General features: G+C 40.2%; 1 protein-coding gene across 1 annotated transcript in view; it reads left to right on the top strand.

Annotated features, from left to right (window-relative positions):
- Nucleotides 1-17,596: 17,596 nt before the first annotated feature.
- Nucleotides 17,597-23,403, top strand: part of LOC128814568 (uncharacterized) — a 79,782-nt gene continuing 73,975 nt past the window's right edge. The window contains exons 1-2 of the mRNA XM_053990511.1: nucleotides 17,597-17,653; nucleotides 19,643-19,774. Of these exons, the coding sequence (XP_053846486.1) occupies nucleotides 17,597-17,653; nucleotides 19,643-19,774 (189 nt within the window). The remainder of the gene's footprint in view (nucleotides 17,654-19,642; nucleotides 19,775-23,403) is intronic.

The raw sequence follows: 23,403 nt of genomic DNA on the forward strand, positions 1-23,403 counted from the left end.
AAAGAGTGTTGGTTGTATAGCTAGAGAGCAATGAGCAGATTTGAGGGGGCTTGAGGTCCTGCTCTTGGTTCCCTTGTGTCAGTTAGTGAGCTCTGTGATGAAACACAAACCAGCTTGTGACTACAGCAAGCAATGACTGGGAAAGTCAGCAGTTCTCATCTGCTCCAGGGCTTCTTACCATTTCTCTAAATGGCTTTCCAAGACACCTGGTACTTTCACAATTGTGACTTGGTACTAAAATGTATTAAGAGAACATCTGAAAGGTATGATATGAGGAGACAAAGTATTTGTATTTCTATCATAATCCAAGCAAAAATAATACTTGGTAGATAAAGGTTTGTGACAATCTATTTGTACTGTTTGTTTGAAAGATGTTCCTTTGTTTAAAATGATGAGGTCGGGGCTCTGAGACCACAAGGGTCTGTGTTCCAATGACTTGACCAGTATCATCCTGAAGTATTAAATTCTGCATCAACATATGTCCCTCATCTAACTGGGAGATAGGCTTGTAAAGATTATGTTTACATATGATTCCACAGGAAAAAAAAAATTGTAAACCATCAAAGCTGCTGCAATTAGGGTTTGGCTCTCAATCCAAAATATTTATGAATTGACACTGATGTTGTAAGTCTCTAATGAAACATTCATTCACAAGTTTGATTACTACAAAAATGTCATTTACAGAAGAAATAAGTTATGAAGAAATCAAATTTCATGTAAGAAACCCTGGAAAACAAGATCACAAATGACAAAACATAGTATTTAGAGCCCAGATGGCTGCATAAAATAAATAGCCATTTCCCTGGTGGAAGCATAGGCAATTTGGCTGTGTGAAGCTACAATTCCAGCAGAGATCCTTGAAACAGATGTTAATATTGCTTGTGCATGGAAACTTTGCTAAAATGCAAGATGTTCAGGTAACATGAATGTAATAACTGACGACCTCAGATTTCTTTGTCTGTAGGAAATATGCACTTAAAACCACAAAATGGCCAATGTAGAGCCTGGAATGTGAATATCTGTACACGTGTTACCATGAGCTTATATATGTGGCTGCCTAAGAGGTTTGATACATTTGGTAAATTTCCTTTTGCTGCTGTAACTGGTATCCCAGTGAAATGTCTTAACCCAGTAAGAAAAATTAAAGCTGAACATGAATATAGATGGATAAGCATAGGTATATATAGGCATAGATAGATATAAAGGTGTAATGTCTTTACGTGTATAGAGAAGAAAGACGAATTTAAACACCTTCTTCATGTCAGATTAACTTTAAAACTGCCCTGTGTTAATGTGTTGTCTTCATCAAGTCTGTGTTATCCTTTGTGATGTACCTGGTCAGGCGAAGTAAGCCCCTAATCTGAATAGAAGCCAGCCCTACTGATCTCTTTCTCTGGTGGTTGCATCCTTGATGTAAGCTTAGCCTAAGATGGAATACATTTTCTGGAGGCAATTCTCAAAGTTTCTCAGTGGAATGTGTTTTCTCCATAGAGTAACAAAGAAAAGTGACAAAAATGGAATTATTTTTAAAAGATCATGGCTCCAGTTCTTCAAAAGCTCTCATGCTGTCCATTTAGTAGGTGAGGTGTAACAGTCCCCTGACTGGCAGCAGCATGGCACATCTCTTGTGGCTTACACTTGTGTAGCTCTCTGCTGGTTGTTCCAGTGGAATCCTGTTCCCTGGACACCCTAAATATAGAACTTGCACAATGATTTAGTGTGTCCCTGAGTGGCTAACAGGAGTGCTGTCATTAGCTCTGGTGCACACAGGATCAGGCAGCAAGGGCCCTGTTTTGAAGCAGTAAATGAGCTGCAGAGTTACAGCACATTCCAAACAAACAAAGACTACATTAATGCTGCTGGAACAAAGGAAAAGATTGACATTTCCTCCATGAATTCTGGGTGAGCTGTCCAGAGATGAGAACAGGCTGTTTCCCCTGTGCCCTGCTTGATCCAGAAGCAGAGGTTCTGAGCAGAGGGCTTTGCACAGCAGCCAGTGGGCACAGCACATACCTAGACCATGAGAGATTAGCACTCAGCTCTTGCTCAGCCTGAGGTGATTCACCCCCACCAGGGTACTCCAAACCATGGGTGTTCTAGGGAAATCTGTCATTTGCACAGCTGTGCTCAGAATCCAGTGAGGAAATACCAGAGTTCATTGCAGTGGGGTCAGGATTAGTGGCAGTGTTGTTAAAATACAGCCTGCTACAAGGCTGAGTCAGTGAGAATTTGGTGTTCCTGGGTGTGAGGGAGCACTGTCTGTGCAGGAAGCGTGGTATCCACGTCAGTGCCTCAGTGTGCTCACTGTCATGATGTCTGAACTTTCTGGTAACCTCCCAAGGTCTGGGCTGGTCTTGAGGTCCCCAAAGTAAAGGATATAGCAGCTGTCTGAGTAAGACAAGAAATGTCCCTCTCTTCTCAAAAAAAAAAAAAGTTCTAGATCCAAATTTTGGTTCTCCTAGAACAATTTCAGAAGAAGACAGCTTTGTCTTTAGTATGTGGTTTGGAGCAATAGATTTGTTACTCAGATGTGTTTCCTTAATTCAAGATACCTCAGTAATCTCTCACATCAGACTAAATTAATTTAGAAAAAGGAAAGAGAAAAAATACCCTATAAAGATTAAGAGTGGAAGGACCCTGGCACTTGGAGAGAGATTAACAGGATATGTAAGCCACTGCAAGGATTTGATAGCATGTGGTAGAAAGCTACTGTTGGCTGCATGGAGTTGGGACTGCTCAACTTGAGTCCACATCCTCAGTTGTTTGTGTTGAGCAGTCTCTCCCCTGAACAGGCAGCAGACATGTGCTCTTTTGATAAAGGGGGCTCTGGAACCTCTCCTCAGCCTCACAGCCTGGTTCTGAGTCATCTCATTGTACAGCTCAGTGGCACAGGAGGGATCTGAAAGAATACCACTTATTGCAACAGTAAAAACCCTTTGTATTCCAAGGATTGGAGTCTCTTGGTTAGAGTGGGGGAAAGGAGATAGAGCACCGTAATTCAGAATTCTAAATCATTCACTTGGCTACTGTCCTTCTAAGTAGCTCCATCTCTGCTACATTTTCCCCGTCTGTAATAACAGACATATGCCTGTGCAGGGAACTGATAGCTTCAGCTAAAATTCTACTGTAAAATATACATTTTCTAAGAAAGCATCAAAAAATCTTTCCAAAAAGAAATAGCTTTACTTTGTGCTAAATTGCAGTGCCTCTACTGTCATATGATAGTGCTTCTCTGCCACACCTAAGTTAGCTGACTCAACAAGCTAAACACTGCACATCCTAGTATTAATTTCAGCAATCTTGACACCTCTGTGTCATAGTGTTACACTTAACTCAGCTGTCAGCATGCAGTGAATGTGGCAGTACTGTCAGCTCACACAGAATAGGGCTTAGTATCACAAGGAGAGTGTTTGGTACTCTCACTCAGAGAAATTTCATTTTCACGTGCTTTCTACATTTACAATAACAGGGGGCTGGGTGTGCTGCTCTTATATGTTAATATCTAGTGCTAATACTGTGTTAAATGAACATGTGCTTGCTGATTCCTTCTCTCTAAAGAGTCCCTTTCTTTGATACAGCACCGAAAAACTCATTCCTTCCGTTTCAGAGGAAACATGCATCTACTGATAACTCTTTCAACTGGGACACCTGTTAGTCTGACTGGTGAGACAATAAAATCAGACTGAAATTGCTTTATTCAGTAAAGATAAATAGATAAAATCACGGAAAATAAAGTCACTATAAATTCTTGTTCCATTCACAGCTGTTTAATGGAATTGCTTCTCATCAAAGCCACAGCTCCTCCAGGGGGCTCTGGAGCTGCAGCAAGGCTTGTCCTAAACATCCAGGTCTGCCTTCAAAAGTGACCTTAATTAGAACATGCACCTAGAACTAGGCAGGCTACTGAGCACTGAGCAGACCACCCTGGTGCCCTTTGGCTGGAAGCTCAGCTGAGGGCTTTGGCTGCAAAGGGCTGTTTGCTGGTGACCACTGACTCTCAGGCTGTAGTAGATCTTGTGCAATTTCTGTGTTCTGCCCCTCAGAAACATCAGTACGTTTCCCTGCTACCAGTGAGCAGTGTCCTTACATTTGGTAGAGCTTTACAATGCAGATTCTTTGCTTGGTGCATGAGTGCTGTTGGCATCTTGTGTCTGCAGTAATGGACCCACACCTTCACAGGTTCAGTCACTTGTGTTAGACATGGATCCAGCTTGTTAGACACGTTAGACAATTCTCCAGCTTGTGAGCGTGGTCAGGAGTTAAACAGGCTTCTTCCCCCCTGTACTCGCTTGGCTTTTACTTTGAAGCTCCACCTTCAACTTATGCCACACACAAAAGGACTCAATTTTCCATTCCTAGATGAGAATAATAAACCCCCTTATCTTGCAGGGAAATTGGGAGAATAAGTCAATTAGTGTATTGGAAATGGTCTGATACTGCACTGGCAAATACAGAAACAATGCTGGTTTAGAACTTGGACTAAATAATATGCAAAAAGTAAGGCTCTAGACCAGTAATGAACAGTGACAGAAGGAGGAATTATTGAATCGTTGCTCATTTAGTGAACATGATTCCTGCTGTGCATGGGATGAAATTGGCCCAGTGGGGAAAATAGAAAGACTAGGATAATTCTTACAAAAAGAGAAATGACTATAAGAGAGAAGCTTATATTTTCACTTATCTTGAGTGATAAGTGTGGCCATCCAAAAACATTTCTGAGAATGGTATGTAGGTGTTTGATTTGGGTTGATTTTCTGGCTTTTGAAAGAGAATTGACTATAAAGCAATTCTGTCCTGAGACATTGTCCTAATACCTGCTGGAGGTGTAAGGTGCTTTAAAATGCTGAAATGCCTAAATCCACAAAGATCTCCCACAGTGCACCTAGAGAAAGCTGCCCAGGTGATGTTCTATCACCCTCTGCGTGAGATGTTGGGGGAAATGCAAGCTTTGTCATGAGCAAATGGAGTGTTGGAAATGGATTTGTAGAGAATTTTAAAATTAATCCGACAATGGATCTTTTAACCTGGTGGCTGCAGGAGCCCACAGTGGAAGTCACTAGATCTGGGTGAGCACTCAGCAGAGTCCCCACCCTGGTTCTTTCTCGCTTTCAGATCAATGCAATCAAGGAATGAAGCTGAAAGACTTTGATGAATAAATTGGTTTGTGGAAAGCAGAATGGATTATAGCTTGCTAAATGCCAATGGATTTTCATAGGGACAGCATGAAACAGCCTTCTCTTATATTTCAAACCTTTTCCAAAATGTATTTTCTGAAATGGATTCAACTGGGTTTTTTTTTATGTTCAGGAAGCAATTGTTACTTTTTTTTTTTTTTTTTTTTTTTTTTTTTTTTTTTTTTTTTTGACACAGGTTAAATTGCTTATTTCCCTTTATTTCATCATTGGAAAATGCAGTGCTTTGGCTGAAATTATCTAAAATGCCCACTGTGAAAACTTCAGCCCAAATAGTTATAATTGAGATAAATTGTAAACAACTGAATGCAGGATCTTCTAATGAGAGGTATCAAGGAATATTAATAATAGATATTATTTCCAGTCAAGCCTGTAATAATACATGATAGGATATTTAAGGTAAAGAGATGCAAGCACAAAGTGAGGCAAATGTATGTACTTATATTTTACATTTTAATAGAACTAATTAATGAGGCTGGCATGCTTTTGAAAATGCTTTAATTTATTCTTTGATTAAAAAGTAGAAGTCTCTCATTAGTGCAAAAATATCTTTTCTAAGTTACACTTCTGGAGTGTATAAAACAGATCAGTGCTGATATAAACTGGGAATTTCAAAATTATTGTTTACACTGCATACTATTTCTGCATCATTCATTGTGGATTTACATCATAATTAGTTTGCTCTGTTTTCCCTGCAGTGAGCTTGACTTGAAATGGGAAATTCCTTTGGATTTAACTGTTGCACCTGATTGCTGTTTAACTTTCAGACTTCAGCCATAAGACATGTATGCTATTTTATTTTTTATTTCTATAAGAACGAGTTTTAAAAAACCCACTTCTGTATTTGATTTATCAAATTACTTCTTTTCAGTTTTGCTAGTCTTAGGTAAGGTGACCCTTGCAATTGTGGAATGGTGTTTTGATTATAAAACATTGCTTTAGCCAGCTCACTGCCTTTTTTGCATGTACCTTAATTATATTATTCCCCTGCAGACCTCATTTGGGGAAAAAGGATCTACTGCAGCAGTTTCTCTTTAATACCAGGCTCTGTAATTAGTGTCCTCTTTCTACTCACGACTTTGATAAAGCATTAATTGATATTAAATACTGTGAGAGTGTGTGTAGGGTTGGGGTGCTCCCAGCTGGAGCTGCATTCATGGCAGTACCAGAGGGGGTGCTGTCCTAGGGTGACTTCATGATGCTTCTGTCCCCAGTCATCTGTTCTGTAGCTGTACCTTTGGATAAATATATGATTCTGAAACTTCTCTGTCTCCCTTTAATGGATGAAACTCTCCCTAGGCTAGAGGGTTTCTAAGGACTTTGCATTGCTAAAACACCCTTGAGCTAACGCTAGAATCCTGCTGGCTTTCAAGAATTTGATCTAGATAGTACAAAATTTGGGTGTGTTCCATTGGCACAGAGCAGCCCTGTGACTCCTGTGCCAGCCCCTGCCCTTCTGCAGGTTGTCCTTGCCCTGTGGCTGGAGCAGGAATGTCCTGGGTCCCTTCTTGCAGCTTCACACCTGACACCTGCGGAGCAGCAGGAGCAAGGCTGGGTGCAGGTTGAGGGGTTCCTGCTCTCTGCCAGCTGCCCAGGTCCTGTGTGTTGGCCTGTCTTGCATCCCTGGGAGCCGGCAGGGAGGTGAGGAGGAGGAGGATGGTGTGTGACCACTTCAGAGCACCGAGCTCAGCCTCAGAGCAGCTGCGACTGCTGAAACCCCACAATGGCTTGTTGCTTTCAGGCTGTCCTTTTTCAGCTTTCTGCTACAGAAAGTTCAGACTGAAGTGAATTTGCAGCCTTCCTCACCCTTGCTTACTCCTGTTTTGTGGCTGGGAAGATGGTTGCAACAAAGTGGGAAGATTTTCCTTCTAGAAGGGCAGGATAAGATGCAGAGCATCTTGTAGGCTAAGTAGAGCAGATGGGAAGCACACTGCATTACCCTCCTCAGCAGGTTAGAGTCTGGTGGCTTGTGTATGAGATTTAATATGGATATGAATAAATAATAGAGAGAAAGGAAAGAAATATTTGCTCAAAAAGGAGTTTATAGAGTGATATGCTCCACTGATAAATCAGTCCAAAAATACCTCCTCATTGAGACTCATTTTTCAGCTCCTTTGACAGCAGCTAGTGTCCCAATTTGGAAGGCTCTCTGTGGATTTCAATCCCACTATTCCTTCCTGTCCCAGCAATGTTACATATCCTAGTTTACTAATACAGGGCTCTTTCTCACATAAGGAAAATAAATTAACAATTTAGAAAGGCTGACCAGAGACAACCCATCAAAGAGGAGTCCAGAGCTCTGTGAGTGGCAGCACTATCTTAAACATTCTATAAATACTGGTGTCACCCCATGCACATCTTCCTTGGATTTTGCATTTATTTCTCCCTATATTATACACCAACATGGGTAGCAAAATATGAAAAAGAGGAGACAGCCGAGATTAGGGGCTGGAAACATTTTCACAGCAGTATCTTGTCAGCTTTCCAGCACACTCTGACTTATCGAGATCCAAACACTCACAGCTGGTGCATATTTTAATGCCAAATGACTGGCATGGCTGAAATTGGAATTCACAGTCTCTCAATGCACCATACTAGCGCATTTAGTCAGCACACTGCTTTTGTGTGACTCTTTTAAAGTTAAGTTACATTTCAATGAGGGTATTTTTATGGAGGCGCTGTGAACTTGCACGGAAGAGTGTGTGGCTTGGTGTGCCAAGTGGTTCTATGTCTGATTAAAATTAGAAGTAAAACAACATGAAAAACCCTTCTAATTTACTGCCCTAAAATTGTCAATTAGAGCAGTGCCAAGCAGTCTGGCAAGAGCTCCAGTTCTTCCAAAAGGCAGAAGAGCAGCGCCAGCTCTGAAGCAAAGGAAAGCGGAGGAAATATTTGTCAACTCTGTCCAGTAACTGGTCACATAATAATAATTGGGCAGTAAATTCTCCAACCTGAGTTGTTTGGCTGATGGTTGGAGAAATGCCTGTTTTGGGGTTGGGGAAGTTGGGGTTTTTAGGTTTGGTTTGGGGTTTTTTTTCCTTTTATTTTTTGTGGGGCTTTTTTCTTTGGAGTTTCTTTTCAGTGTGGTTTTATTTTGAGAGTTTTTTTTTTTTTGTTTTTAAATCTTTTCATCAGTGCATTCTTTTTCATTGGAATTGTGATAGGTTGCTGTGTAACTCTATGCTGAGATGAATGTTCTACACTGCTATGTTTCCTGAGCAGCTCAGTAAATAATGTTGTATTGTCTATGAAATTTGAAACAACCATCAATTTCCCACATTGACACTAGAGGAAAAGTTTTGGGACAAGCTGCGTTGGCAGGGTGATAGCTGCTGTATATCCATCCTCTGAAATTCAGTGGCCAGAAACATGAATTGTGGCCTTCCAGTACCTGAAGGGAGACTACAAGAAAGATGGAAAGGGATTATTTACAAAGCATGAAGTGACAGGACAAGGGGGAACGTCTTCAAACTGAACAGAGAGAAGAGTTAGATTGGATATTAAGAAAAAAGAAAAAAGTCTTTTCTGATGAGGCCCTGGCACAGGTTGCACAGAGAAGCTGTGGATGCCCCATCCTTGGAAATGTTCAAAGCCAGGTTGGATTGGGGCTCTGAGCAACCTGGGGTACTGGAAGGTGTCCACAGCAGGAGGGTTGGAACAAGGTGATTTTTAAGGTCTCTTCCAACCCAAGCTTTTCTATGATTCCTTGATTTCCCTTTTAGGAATTGCATTTCAGGCCTGTAGTAAGATCTTGCCTTGACTTTGAGCCCCTGAACACAGACAAGAGTCCCTATATGGGGTTTTGGTCCATGGCCCAAGGGGTCCTGCAGCACAGCTCTGGAGGCTGTTAGCTCCAGGGGGGGGGCTCCTTTGGGATCATCCTTCCAGCAGTATTGCTGGAAAGGGTTGTGTCATGCAGTGCTGGGGTGTTTGGAGGTAGGCTTTCACAGATTTAGAATGTCCCAGACACTGTCTAAATTGTTCTAAACTTATGGAGCAACTCAGATTTTGTTCATTAACATTCTTGCTAGATTATAAAATGAATTTAATCCAATTCAATTAAATGGAAGCAAGATCCCAATATGAGAGATACTTTTGAACTCTCTAAATCTACAAGTTTTTTTTTTTTTTATGTGTTCCATATGTTTGCAAACAATTATCACGCTTGAATAATTTGACACAGAGGGTGGCAACAGATCAGCCAGTACTTCCATTATGTTCCAAATTGTGTAGAACTTTATTTTTTGACCTGCTATATTTGCTTCTTCTTTTTTATTTTTTTTTTAAATTTTGTTCATAAGCCTAGATTTCAGTTTATCTTGATGGCTACAACAGGTTTTAAGGATGAACAAAACAAAATATAGCATATGTACCAATGTTAAAAACTGGTTAATGAACCATCCTAGCAAAAAAAATGGGGGTGGAGGAGGTGGCTGGAACCACAATACAAAAGGTAAATTATGACTCTATCAAGAGCAGAGTTAAGTCTGGGCAGTTATTGAAGAACATGTGGAAAAGAAAATAAGCAACAGGTGGCACAGGACACAAAGAGGAATAACGGAGGTATCTGGGCCAATGGTCGCTCATGCTGTGCTGAACAGGGTGAATAACCCCTGGCATTAACTTCTTTCCCTTCCTGTGTAAATCTGTGCCAGGAAAGAAAAAGAAGTTTGAAAGAGTGACAGGGAGATATGGTCAAACTCTGAAGAGCAAGTGGAAAGGAGAGACAAAGGGAAAGGACTTCAACTCGTGTCACAATAATAATTGGGATTTGTTTTGGTTTGTGGGTTTGGTTTTTTTCTGGGAGGCTGGTCTGAGAAAATGAGAAGTGGAGCAGACTGGCATTTGTGCCTGGTCTGTGGCAAGCTCCTGCCTCAGAACTAGTGAAGTTCAAAGCTGGGGCCTCAGCATGGCCTGACTGTCTGTAAAGAGAAACAAACCACAGTGTCCCGTTTTGTCTCCCTGAGGTTCAGTGCATGTGCACCTCACAGAGGTATTAAGACGTGTTTCACTTAAAAAAGCAAGATCAGACTGTGAACTGTGTATTTTTACTGTCATTATCAAGCAAAATGCATATGTGCTGTAGGGCAATGGCAGTGCTACAGTACGGGGTACTTAGCCTTTGTTACAGGTTCAGATTGATGCCTCACAGTGTTATGGGACAATTTGTTAAGGTAAGATATTGTAAGAAGAAAATTACTTTGTACCCAGCAATTGTAACAAAGTCATCACAAAGACATCTTTGGCAGTCAAGAAAAGCTGAAGTAGCACAGGGACCAAATTGCCCCTGTTCTCCACCTGCCGCCCACATGCTTTGTTCTTGCAAGTCCCATCCTGCATGAGTGCAGAAAGAATTGTTTATGTTCAGAAGGCCAAGCCCCTACCAAATAATCTGGGGCAGCTTCATGTTTTGGTACCAAGTTCTGTGGGAGCAGGAAAAAGGGCATGATGGGTCAATAAAAAGCTTTTGGCTTGAACATTTGCATTTTAATCTTTATTTCATATTCATGTTGTATTCCCAAGCTCCCCCATTCCAGCATCCATTCAAAGATAGAATATTTGCCAAATGCAGTTATTTGTATGTCTCTAGAATTGCACCTATTTAATGAGTTTTAACATAATTTATTACCAGTAGAGAGCAGTCTGAGATTAGAATTAATATCAGATATTGCATGAGGAAAATACCATGGTCGAGCCATCCATACAATACATATTGCAGAATTAAACTGATTAATTTTTAAGCATACATCATATATATTTCTAAAAGTAACTTATTTTTGCCAATTGGGTCTTTAAAGAGCAAACATTTGAAAAATTTGTATATAGCATAAAGCAAAGGTAAACATGATAGTGTTCTTTCCAGTTTGAATTTTAAAGGTATGACTGTTGTAAATAGTATTTGTGGTTCACGGTTTTCCTCAGTTTCCAAGCTTAAAACTTTCCTTGGTGAACAGTGTGTAGAGCATTATATTGTTGTCCTCATTTCAATGTGCTTCCATTATTTTTAATAGTTTTCAAGTTACAAACATAAAGCCTGTTTTTCATCAGTAGCATCCTGTAGAGTGTTTCATTCATACTGCTGAAAGATGTAAGAAATAAGAATCATTGCCAAAATCAATAAACTGAAGCATTGACTTTCAATCCTGTCCTGTTTAGAAGGCATTAATCTACATGGTAAATCATGTCATCATTGCAAATCTGTCCTTCTTGCAGTTTTCATCATTTTTTGGACCATGCCTTCTAAGTTACACTACTTTTTTGGGTGGGTTTTTTGTTTTGGTTTTGGGGTTTTTTTGTACTGTAAGGGTTTGTCTTCCAATCCTGTCTTATTTTATTGTTTCACCCTATAAGTTAGTCAATGCTCTAATTTTATTGCATTATCTAGCAGACATATGGGACTGTTAAGGGTAGATCTCCAAAATCTCTAACTCCTGAGTTGAGTTTTTCTGGAGGCTGGAGCAGCAGTACCTAGTTGTATCCAGAGAAAGATCTGCTTGTGGTGTACAGTAAGCCTCAGTGCCTGGAACTGGATCTAAACAGGTCTGGGGTTATTTTTATTTGGTTTTTTTTTTCCTTAGGTTCCCATTCTCTTAACACTGGACCTCACTTCTTGTGCACTTTTCCTGTGGTTGCAAGGATGGACATCTTGTGCCAGATGGAGAAGAGCTCTCCTGCTCTCTCCCATGAAATATGGGCAGGGAAGTGCAGGGCTCTGCTTGATCCATCTGCTCCCTGCACAGGGCAGAGCAAGCCCATGAATTGCAGCTCAGTCTTATCACAGAAGCCTCATACATGTTCAAAACAGAAATCAGTGCAAGACTGAGAGGTTCATGTGTGGATGCTCAGGTGGTTCAGCAGGAGAAAGTGTGTGGGAACAGAGCTGAATCCAGAGTGTCAACACCTGTCTCTGGAGAGATGAAAGAGTAGGTGTGTCCTGTGTACAGTCATTAGTGTAGGCACAAAGAAGCATGACCCATCCCTCCAAATGTCTAATCCAAGTCAGCTCCTTTCATCACAGCCTTTTAAGACCTGTCCAACAAAGTTCAGGTTGATTTAAACTCCACCAGACATCAGTAAGCCCATGTAGGTCTGCAGGAATATTTCTAGGCATAAAAACTTACTGATAACACAACTTCATTTGCATGGAATCATTTAGTTGTTAAAGCCATGGAAGGGGGGTATAGCCTGATGAGGAATCCTGCACAGCTGTGTTTGCAAGGCTTGGTGGACTAAGGTGAGGTTGGCACATTTTATTCACAGACTTGGTGATGGTGAAATGGTAAGGGAACAATCCCAAATGAGAATTTGGTTTGTGCTCTGGCTGTCTACAGAACCTCAGTGCATCTGTTCGAGGAACAGCATAGATTAGAGATGTGTTGAATTATATTGTTCACTTACTTTTGTAGGTTCTAGGAAACCCACTCGGGAAGTGGCTGAATTTCAAGGGGGTAATGAACAGAAGTTCTAAAGAAGCACAGTTATAATGAAAAGAGAGCACAAAAGTTAAGGGAACTAACCTGGCTTTGGTTTCAGGTTGAATCAGAATTAATCTTTAATCCTCATCATCATGTTTTTACTTTATTACTGCATACCAAGGATGTACAGTGCTTGTTTTTTGTTTGTGTTGAATTGATACAAACTTGAGGTGGCAAGACCTTTTTGTCTTACTGCCAAAAGTACTGGTGGGGCAGAGATACACTGAAAATTTTACATAATGTAACTGTGTCTATAATCTTGCATTACTGTGCTTATTAGCCTTTTGTCGGAGACTGGTTTCCTTATAGTTCATTTTTTTTTTTTACAGAAGATGCTAGGTATGCCATTTTTCAAAATCTATACAGCGGATTAAATAGATAATCACCAATAATTTGACTCCATAATTCTTGTTTATATATATTAGTAGGTTTTCCTGTTTGAATTATATAAATAGCCAAGGCAGAGACCCAGCTTGTGAGAGCCTATCTGGGTCTTTATCACCGAACAGAAGCTGTCACTTGATGGGTGCGGTTCACTTGTTTCTTTCATGTATTTCTTGCTCTGGCTCAGCCAAGCCCCATCCCATGAGAACTTGTGGTTGCTGTTTTTCTCAGTGCTTCCTTATCTCAGGTTCCAGGGTTGGCTTTTTTTAGCTCTCTTGTTGTGTTGCAATCTCTCCGCAGACTCCCTGAAATGCGGTGCAATAGGGCACTTGGTGGGCATTGTTTGACTCGGATACATTTTACCTCTCTGGCTTTGTGAGGGAATTGATAATTAAAGATGAGAGGCTTATTGCTGCAGCATAATGTAGGAATACTTTGGAATCAGAAGGCAAGCATCACAGCATTCAAGAGGAAATGAAAGTTCAATAATGTCCACATTATTAATCACTTGCATTGTTTCTCTCTGTGACAAAAACAATCTATATTTTCTACAGCTCTGCATGAATATTTACACTAAATAAATCAGTGTATTCTTTTAACAGTTTCCTCTTAATGGCACTCTTAGGAACTCCTGTATAGGAATATCATTTGAGGGAAAAATACTTATATCTAAATTGTCCAGAAATAAAATAAGAATATCCATTTGAAAATATTTGCCTAAATGTTATGTGTAATCTATAGAATATAAATTCTTGGAGATGAAGATTGCCTTTTATTCTGTACTAGTAAGGTACCTAGAACAATAGTGTCATTGTAAGTGACTGTAGTTGAATAGGTATTGAAAACTAATATTTCAACAGCCACAGTACTCAAAATGTGTTTTGAAAGATGATAAATAACAGCTCTATTGCAAGTCTGTAGTTGGTAAACAATATAAAAATAAAAAGTATGACACTTCTCTTCCCTCTCCTGTGCCCACATAGTCAAAGAAAACATAAAACCCTAAACCTAGGGAAAACAACGTTACAAAATATTCTGCTAACAAGAAATAGTGTGTAGTAACTTGGCTTTATCCTTGTGCATGTGCATCTTAATCCAGCCCTCAGTGAAGGCAGAATGTGATACTTCCTCTCTTGTAAAACAACACTGAAGCGTGTTTAGCATAGTTTTATCTTAAATATGGAATACAAATGGTGCATGTAAACCCAAGGGTGATGGCAAGAATTGCTGTTAAGAGGGCTGGGTAACAGAAACAGCTTTGGGGATGGGGCAGTGGGCCTGGATCTCCATACCCTGCTCAGTCATGTGCCTGTGGCTCCTCTGCTGCCTATGCCCCTTTGGGGTCAGCATCTCCTTTGTAGGACACTAACATGAAACAGGGAGGAAAGCAGAGAAGGAAGGGGCAGCCACTTATGAGGTTTCTGCCACAATGAAAGCTCCTTTTCCCCTGTGTACCCACCTGCATGGTGTGAGCAGCAGCACTGGCGATCTTGAGAGGTCGTGTCAGGGCCGAGCAGCACAGCTGCTCCATGCAGCCTGCTCCTCTGGCAGAATGGAGAAAATCCAGGAAGGAACACATGCTGGATTTATTGTACCAGTTCCCCTACTTCCCTTCTTTGATATCTGTCCTTGTCAAGGATGGCCAGCCCCTTTCACGGGCAATTGGCCTCAAGGGGACTGCTTGTCCCTGGGGAATTGCATCTGTTTCCTTCATCTCTCTCCAACTCACATTCATCTATTTGCATGCCAATCAGTTTTTCCTCTTTCCGGGATATTATCTTTAAGGACTGCCCTTTTGTGTATGGCCCTTCCTCTGGCCATACAGCCTTCCCCACATGCATACTTTCTCTTTCCTTCCTAAGGAGTTTCCCTAAACAATGACTAGAAACAGGAAGCCACTTGCAGCCTCTTTTCCCTTCCCTTTCACTGGAAAGCATTAGGGCTTTTTACACAGTGACCTTGAAGTAGCCTTCCTTTCCCAGCTCAAACTGGCAGCGGTGATTGATGTACCTTTGAGGGGGGGCAAAGGCAAAGATGAGGTGAAATAATAAAAATGAAATAAAATAAAAAGAGAAAAGAAAATCTGCCCAGACTGAGGAATTCAGAGATGAAAAGAAAGGGGGAAAAAAAATCCAAGCCAAAAAAGCAAGGAACCCAGTTCACCTGTATAGGCTTGAATGTCTCTGAATAGCTACCCCATGGAGGTGTGATTGCTCTGTATTATGCTCTGTAGGTCAGAGTCACTGGGTGACTGAGAGCTTGCAGTCAGATGCCTGGGGCTTCCTCTTCCCACAAAAGCAGTAGGAAAAGAAACAAGGATTTTTTATGAAACCAGAAAATTACAGTTTTTTTCTACAGGCTTATCTTAAAATGTTACTCCTATCAGCATCAATGGAAGAGGCTTGAGTAAATTATGGCCATTTTCAGGAGTGCACACTTATCCAAAGGTGTTCAGCTTCACTTTTTCCTTGAGTTCCTGCTGACAAAACTGCACTGTGTAATGGCTGAGTGTCAATCACCAGCAGATGCTGTTGTGTTCAGTGGAAAGTACTGAGCAGCCCTGAGAGGGAGTGTTTAAAACATGAGCAGGCTCAAGAAATAAGTACTGTGTCTTGCTCATTCTGATTTTGACTTTGCTTTAATACTTTATTTACTTGTTAATTTTACCCTCTAAGCTGCACTATTTAAAAACACCTTTAATAAAATACTTGATTAAAGGTTATGGTAATAAGCACATTACAGAATTTCAGAGCATGTCAAGTATCAATATATAAGTCAGGTAGTTCACTGTGTCTTTGAAACACTAGAAAATTATTTCCCTCAGTCAGGTGAGGACAATGCTGACTAAATGACTTGCCAAAGTCCTCCAGTGTGTCCAGCTGAACTGTCTCCTGAGCTTGCCTCATAATCAGTTCATCACCTTGGTATGAATTTCTATTTAATAAAGTGTTAATTTCTTACAATGTCATTTGAATTTTTCTGCTCTCATTGAGTTGTGCTCATTTATCCTCTTACTTTTTCAGTCCTACAAAAATGTGCTTTACTGAGTCTGGCTGACGGTTTGATGGCTCCCATCTTTCATGCAAACAGGTGCATTCTGGAAGCAAGCAAAGAAGGAATGGTCCTTTTTGTTCCCAAAACCACAGAGATACAAAATCAACTGCCAAAAATGTGTTTGCACATGAAATAAACGTCTTGCTTGTCTTTGCTGTGCTTGATCTGACTCCATACTGGTTTTATTAATTTATTCTGAATTCTTAACTCAGCTGCTGTTAAGCCCCAGCTCTTCCACAAATGAGCTATGGCTGACCCTGCTAAGCTCCTGCTGGACATGGCTGTCTGCAAATCTCAGAGCAGCACCCTGGATTTAAAAACAGGCAAGATGAGAGCTCTGATTATCTTCCTGATTTTAAATATAATCTGGTCTGTTCACATGCCTGTTACCAGTGTGAAGAATTTATTTCAATTACTGAAACTGGCTCCTTTTGAAATACAAGGAACATTTATGTTTGTCATGAGACACCTTCTTCTCTTTGCACCAAGCATTTTTGAAACCTGCTTCATTATGCAAGCTCTATGGACAACCCTTTGGAGAACAATTATGTGCTATCTAAGGTATCATGATAAATGCTGGATACAATAACTCCTAAGTCACAAAAAGCATGAATGCTGCCTTTCTTGAGGCCTTGTATTTCTTGCAGCTTTACATCCAGATGGATTTCCTCATTGTCACTGCACATTAAATTCAAACCCATAGGGATTTTTTCCATTAGGCACTTAACTCTTTCTGGGTCAGTTCAGCAGGTATTTCCCTCCTGCAGCTTCCTCTGTTCCACTGGATGTGTTCATCACTCCCATTAATTCAGATTTTTATGTGGGATCCAAACCAAACAATGCTCTTTCCATTCTTGTGAATATACTCTCAGGGAGATTCTAAACCAGTGGTAAGCAGACCTCTCAGCATTTTGCAGAGATTAATGAATTTGTCTTCCCAATGTTCCCCAGAGGCAAGAAAGCTTTTCAAAAAAAAAAAAGGAAACTGGGTATCCAGTGAGATAAATGGATTTGGTGAAGTTTAAAATAGGGGCAGTGACACAGAGGTGCCAAGCTCTGACTTCCTCACATAAGAAGTCATCTTGCCAGGAAAGGCTGCTGTTTCTGTTCTTAGGAGTAAATTTGCTATTTAGCCTGGAATATAGCCCACATGGCTTCTTACAAAGGAAAGTAAGAAACTATCCATTCCCAAAGAAATAGATCATTTAAGGCAACAGCAAATACATAACACAAGAGGAGATATCTTTATATTTACAGGTGTCCAGGGGAGAAGAGGGGGAGGGTTGAGGTCCCAGTCCATGTGTTCCTCTTGCAAGCAGACTCATAATGAACAGACTTATGATGAACAAAATTTGGGTCCCTGGCAGTATAAAGAGCTGCTTTTATGGAAGTTACTGATCTCCTGGTTTCTTTTTCAAACTTGGATATGTTGGACCACAAGCACTGTGAGTAGGTGTAATACATTCACCAGAATATTTTTTTTTTCTTGATATGGAGGATAAGGCTGAATTTTGCTGTTCTCTGTGTACCTTTGCGGTACTGGAACAGGTATGCTGGAAAGATTTCTCATGTTTTTCCCAGGTCGATGTGCAAGTAAATCAGAAAAGATTCTGGAAGTAATAGAGAAGCAGAGTGTTTATTACTCATACATGACTGAGCATGTTTTACTCTTACAGATTTGAAAGGTTTTTTTAATAGAAAGGGACTCTGTTTTAGCAGTTCTCAGATCCTACTGTGTTGAATACAGTTTTGTACTCCATCTAGAAAAGGAATCTGGGGTTCAAACTTAGCTCTGGCTATAATCTGTTTTGACCTGCCAGCACATATTGTGACCCTCCTTAATTATGCAACATTTTTTGGTTTTGAGGTCTGAGGAAGCTTAGGAACACCATTGTTTTCTGTGAGGGCAGGATCAGGCCCAAGTGATGCCATCTACTTTGTGGTAATTTTTAAATGACCTTTTCAAATCTCTCCAATTAATTAAATTTATTTCAACTTATCCTGTATCACTGACTGAAGTGAAGAACTTTATTTTTGCCTTGAAGGTGGAATACGTACTGAATAGTCTTTGCTGAAAGCTTTAATCAAAGCTGGATTGGATTGCCTTTCTTCTGTACTGCTAGAATTTTGTGGGTTTTTTTATTGTTTTGACCTTCCAAATTACCTCCTTTGCTTTTAACTTTTTGCCATTCTCCTTTTCTGGGGCAAATGCCTGGAAATTCTTGGTGCGGGTTTCTATGTCATACACGGGGCCGTCTTTGCAAAGATATAGATCTGTCATGCAATTAAAGACCTCACTGAATTAAAGTATAGAATTCAGAAATTAGTTACATATTTTTTAATTCTTTTTTGGCAATTGGACAACTGTGAAGAAGTAAAATTCCCCTATGCTTGGACTATAAAATGTGGCCTTTGCTCTCTAGACTCTGCAAGTGACTGCTCTAGCAATACCAATATTTTCCTGCCAGATGTAGCATATTTAAATCAAGAATGTTTTTTCTAGTAGTAAATATCAAGTCTATTAACTTTCCTGAAATATAGATATGGAGATAGGTATCCTTATTTGAGGATACCATTAAGTTCCCCTGGTTTGTTCATCTCGTTAAGATTTATCAGGAGCAAATGAGGCCTGTGTTCAGAAGCAATTGCTTGATTTCCTGTGCCAGAGGCAGCTCCTTTGATGCTAGATGAGGTCACTTACAGTGTTGTTTCTGTCATCATCCCACACAGCTTTGCATGAGCAACTCCTGCAATATTAATCTCCTTTGGAGTTCTTTCAACATTTAGGTTTCAGGTAGTTTTTCTGCAAAATGAATTCTTCCATTTATGTAATTCCTGTACTGCTTCCTTATGCCAGGGATGTAAATCACCACCACACCTCACAGTCTCCACATTCTCCAAATTTACTTACTTTTCTACTGATTTTTTCCTCTAATGTTTTTTGTAATATTTTTCTTGGGAGTTTTGCTTAGCTTAGTCAACTTGCCAGACTCTGTTCTAGCCTATTTTAGTGTCAACCTGATCCATATGGAGCTTTCATTCACTAGTTGTGCTGTCCAGCACCATTAATTTCTCAACCACAGCTCACTCTCTTTTCCACTGAGATTATAGATTTTATTGTTTTTATCAAGTCCATCTTGCAATGATGTTCTAGTGTACTTTGCCTGCAGCTGTCTTGTGGCTTGTCCCTATATCCTACTTTTACTTCCTCTAAAAAAGGCACAAACAAACTGTATTGTGGTCCTTGTGTTAGAGTGGCAAGCAGAAAAAAAAAAAAAAAAAGTATTAACTTTCATTTTATATTTCCCTTCAGTTTTACCTCCCTGATGTTTCTTTCCCTTTGTGGTTCATTTTTCACCTGTGTTGTTCAGTATTTTAGTTTTTCCAAACGTGTCTCACGACAGGAATGACAAATGTGTTTTCTGAGCAAGGCCACGGCCGAAACCAGCTGTACAGACGCTGCCTGAACCAGCGAACGCGCAGGAGCGCGGCACAATTATTCCCCATCCTTGTCCCTCTCCCCCATGCCCCTTGCAGGGACTCTTTGCGGGCAGCGCTGGTGGCAGCGCTGGTGGCGCTGTCCCTCGGGAGGGCAGCGCGGTGTCCCCGCCGGGCGCGGAGCTGGCCGAGGTGCTGAACCCGCGGCTGCGGCATTCCGGGAAAGCGGCTGTCGGCACTTTTAAAATCAAGTTTTCTTTCTCTTTATGCAGAAAAAAAAAGAACAGGTGATGTATTAGATACTTGAAAACATTTCTCATAACTAGTTTTCAGAGTTGGCGAAATGACAGGTATTTTGTTTGTTTGTTTCCAGAAGGATAAATCTTCAAACCTTTCTAAGCATATAAGGTTAGTGAGAGCATGCAGCACCTTAACTGATATGCTGATATGCAATTTTATAGTATCTTCTCCCAGCTTTTTAGACCTTTTTTATTGGTGTTGGTCAAATCGGGTGTATAAAGCAAGAACATCAGTACGAGGAGTTTGAGTTGAATGAGAATGAGTTGCCTATTAATTCTGCTGGCAGGTTCCAAGTCCAGTGTTATGACAGAATTCTGCCACCTTTTCCCCTAAGTTTGTTAGTTTTGGCTTGGCCAAAGGACTACTACCGAAAATTTTAGGCCTTGATCTTGCAGTCAGATTTTTCATGTATGGGATCCTATTGACTGCAGCAAGCTTTTAAGATACTAACATCAGACAGCCATGAATTTGTTGTGAAATTTATCTGATTGGTTTCTTTCAGGAAATATTTATTATATATTTGGTGCCTTATGTTTTTTTTCAAATATTAGGAGACTATTTGTACTAATATAAATCTATCTGTTGAAAACAGAAACCTAATAGAGAATATTGAGCTGGATCTTACTCTGCAAGCCAGCCCTTCCATCATGCCAATATGCCTAAGGCCACAAAATAATTCCGTAATACTTTGGAACAAGAATTTAGAATCCTAAAGTCTGTAGAATATTCAGAAAGATATTGATCCATCGCTCCTCTATGTGCTGTATAACTGATCTTTTCAATCCAAGAGTTAAAAATCAACTTGCCAACATTCCATTTAAACATCTGTCAGCCAAGCCGAGAGGTGAGTGTCTATTACACTGATTTTGCATAGAGCTGTGATGGTGACAGAAGGGTGATGCAATGACCTTTTTGTCAAGCAGTGGTGCCAGTGGAGTTAGAACACCTCTATTTCACCCCCACCTTAGGTAATGTTGCCCAATTACTTTAAAATACACCACCTGTGACCACAGTGCATCAGTAGCAAAATGGGAAATAAAAGCCTGACTCTGAGATTCTTCTGCTTTACTAATTGCATTTTCACTTCATAATAAAGAATGTACATGAGGGAGCTGTAATTTTCCCAGTCTAGCCAACAATTTTTTATTCTTGATGAGTGTATTTATTCAGCTACAATTCTGTCCTGAGCTTTTGTAATTTTATTTATTGCTATGCTTATTTGTAAAAATGAGAAAATCAATAGAGTATTGGGGCAAGGGAGGGGAAGGAAGAGAAAAAAAAAAAATCACTTGGAGGCACTACAATAAATTTGCTGCAGGATAAAAAACTCCAGAGACAAAAAATAGATAAATGCTTGATGATAAAGACTGAAGGCAAAATCTGAATCACGCATTGATTCATCATGTCTTTTCTTCAGCATTTATAGAGCCAAACAAATAAGATAAAGGGAAGAGATAATCCCAGTAGCCTAATGAGAGTTTTACAGTCACCATAAAGACCTATCTTCTGAGGGCTGAATACAGAGATGTGCTCTATAGATTTGTATTTAATAATGAGCTAGAGGGTGTTGTGGACTCATCTGGCATTAGATTAGCTTAGCTGTCTTTTGAAACTTCATCAGCTGTAGCATGAGCTAACTTCACCCTCTTAGTTTGTTTTGGGGTTTATGATTTTTAAGCTTTATTTGTTTTAGAAATTAGGCGATGTGATCATGTGACAGAATTTCCCGTTTGTCCCACTTCTATTAGCTGGTTGTATTGATTATTTTAATGAAACAGAATAGAAAATCAGTGAACTCTATGAGACGTGGTTGCAAGTTCAATGGAAGTACATGGTGAAGAAGACCATGATTATCCCGCTTAAACAGGAGCGGGATTCTGGGTTTCAATAGCACATTTTCTAGAGAGAAGAGGCATGTGAATGCCCCATTCCTCGAGACTGTTTTAGCTAAAGATGATGTCTGTCTAAGTTGATAAATCCACAGGAAGCCAGCTGGCTGCGGCTCTGCTGGACTAACAGTTACAGAACACTTTGGGAAGGTTGCACGTGTGTGTTATTTTTGTTCATTGTATTGAGAAAAGAGCTTATATTTTTTTCATTTTTGAGACTAAATTGTCATCTAGGGAGTCACACTTTTCAAGAATGCCAAAAGTCGTGATCTATTCATGCACAGAGCTTTTAATTCCATTTCACTGCACTCATATGTGTGGTCAAAAAATTTGTAGACAATCCTTGCAGCCTGCAGAGACAGCCAAAGTAACGAAGAAAGGACGGGCTCCAAGATGTATAACCACTATGGAAACTTGCAAGGTTCTGTTGGTGTTTATTGTTTGCAATGGACCACTGCCAAGCTATAGTTCTTTCTTGTGAACAAAACAAGAAATGGAATTTTTCCCTGGCTGATGCTGAAGTGGGACTTTCCAAAATGAGAAAGGTTGAGGATACTTGACTGAAGTTCACACTGCAGACCTTTTAAACCTTTCCTGTTCTCTTCTATTGCAGTTCTGGTGGTTTCACTCCCTTGCAGTGCAGATTTTATGCCAGATCCTCACAGAGTATCTTTCAGGTGCTTGAAATGCTTTAATGGGTGCTCCTGAGCAACACCAGTAAGCAGAAATGTCTGCTGTGCTGGCCTTACTATGAGCTGCTGTCTCCTCTGAGGCTCTGGCCCAAGGGAGTGTGAGAGGAAAGCATATCAGTTTCTCTAGAAAGGTTACTGTTTTGCATAGAATAGTTAATAACATTGAGCAAACCTCTTGGTCTCCCATGGATTTCTTTTTTTCTTTATTCTTAACATATTCTTTTTCTCATTATCTTGCTTGGCTTTTATATAATAAACTGTTACTAGTTTAGGGACTGGATCTAAAAAGACTGCTTATTTTCCTTGCCTATACACCCTGATTCTCCAGTTGAACCAAAGCTCTTACTTTCCACTAGATTTAAATTGGATTTTTATTCAACAGTCAAATAATTTAGAGGGTTTCTCTAATCTCTGCTACTCTGGCTCATTAAGTGCAAAAGAATTGTCACTTCCACTCACCCTCATTGAAAAAACAGCTTTTAGTAACTTTGCATATAGTTTGAAGGCTGCTTTTGTTCCCCAAAATTAGTTTATGTTTAGCCTATATTAGTTATTCCCCTAGATACTGTGTCCCAGGCAGCTTGGTATTCAGGAGTCCTTGCAAATACAGAAGAATAACACCAAAGACTTGCTACAAAGACCTCATTGTAAGACTAAAAGGATTTCCTGTGAATAAGAGCTACACATGGACTTAACACTGCTGGGAGCAAGAACATGCAAGGAGAAACTAACTACACAGTGAAGCCAAGACATTACTGATTTTAATGATTTCTTTGTAGATAGAGAGAAGAGGTCTTTTCCCAAGGAGCTCATGATAATGCAGCATAGCCAAGAACACAAAGGAGAATGTTGTATAGAAAGAAAAAAAGGAGCCTTGAAGGAAGAGAGGAAGCTCTGAGCCTTCTCCATCCTTCTGTTCTTTTCTACTCATTTAGACGAGGTGTGAATGTAACTGATAGGCAGCGCACACTGCCTCTTC

The sequence above is a fragment of the Vidua macroura genome, chromosome 14, assembly GCF_024509145.1.
Source record: "Vidua macroura isolate BioBank_ID:100142 chromosome 14, ASM2450914v1, whole genome shotgun sequence".
NCBI lineage: Eukaryota > Metazoa > Chordata > Aves > Passeriformes > Viduidae > Vidua > Vidua macroura.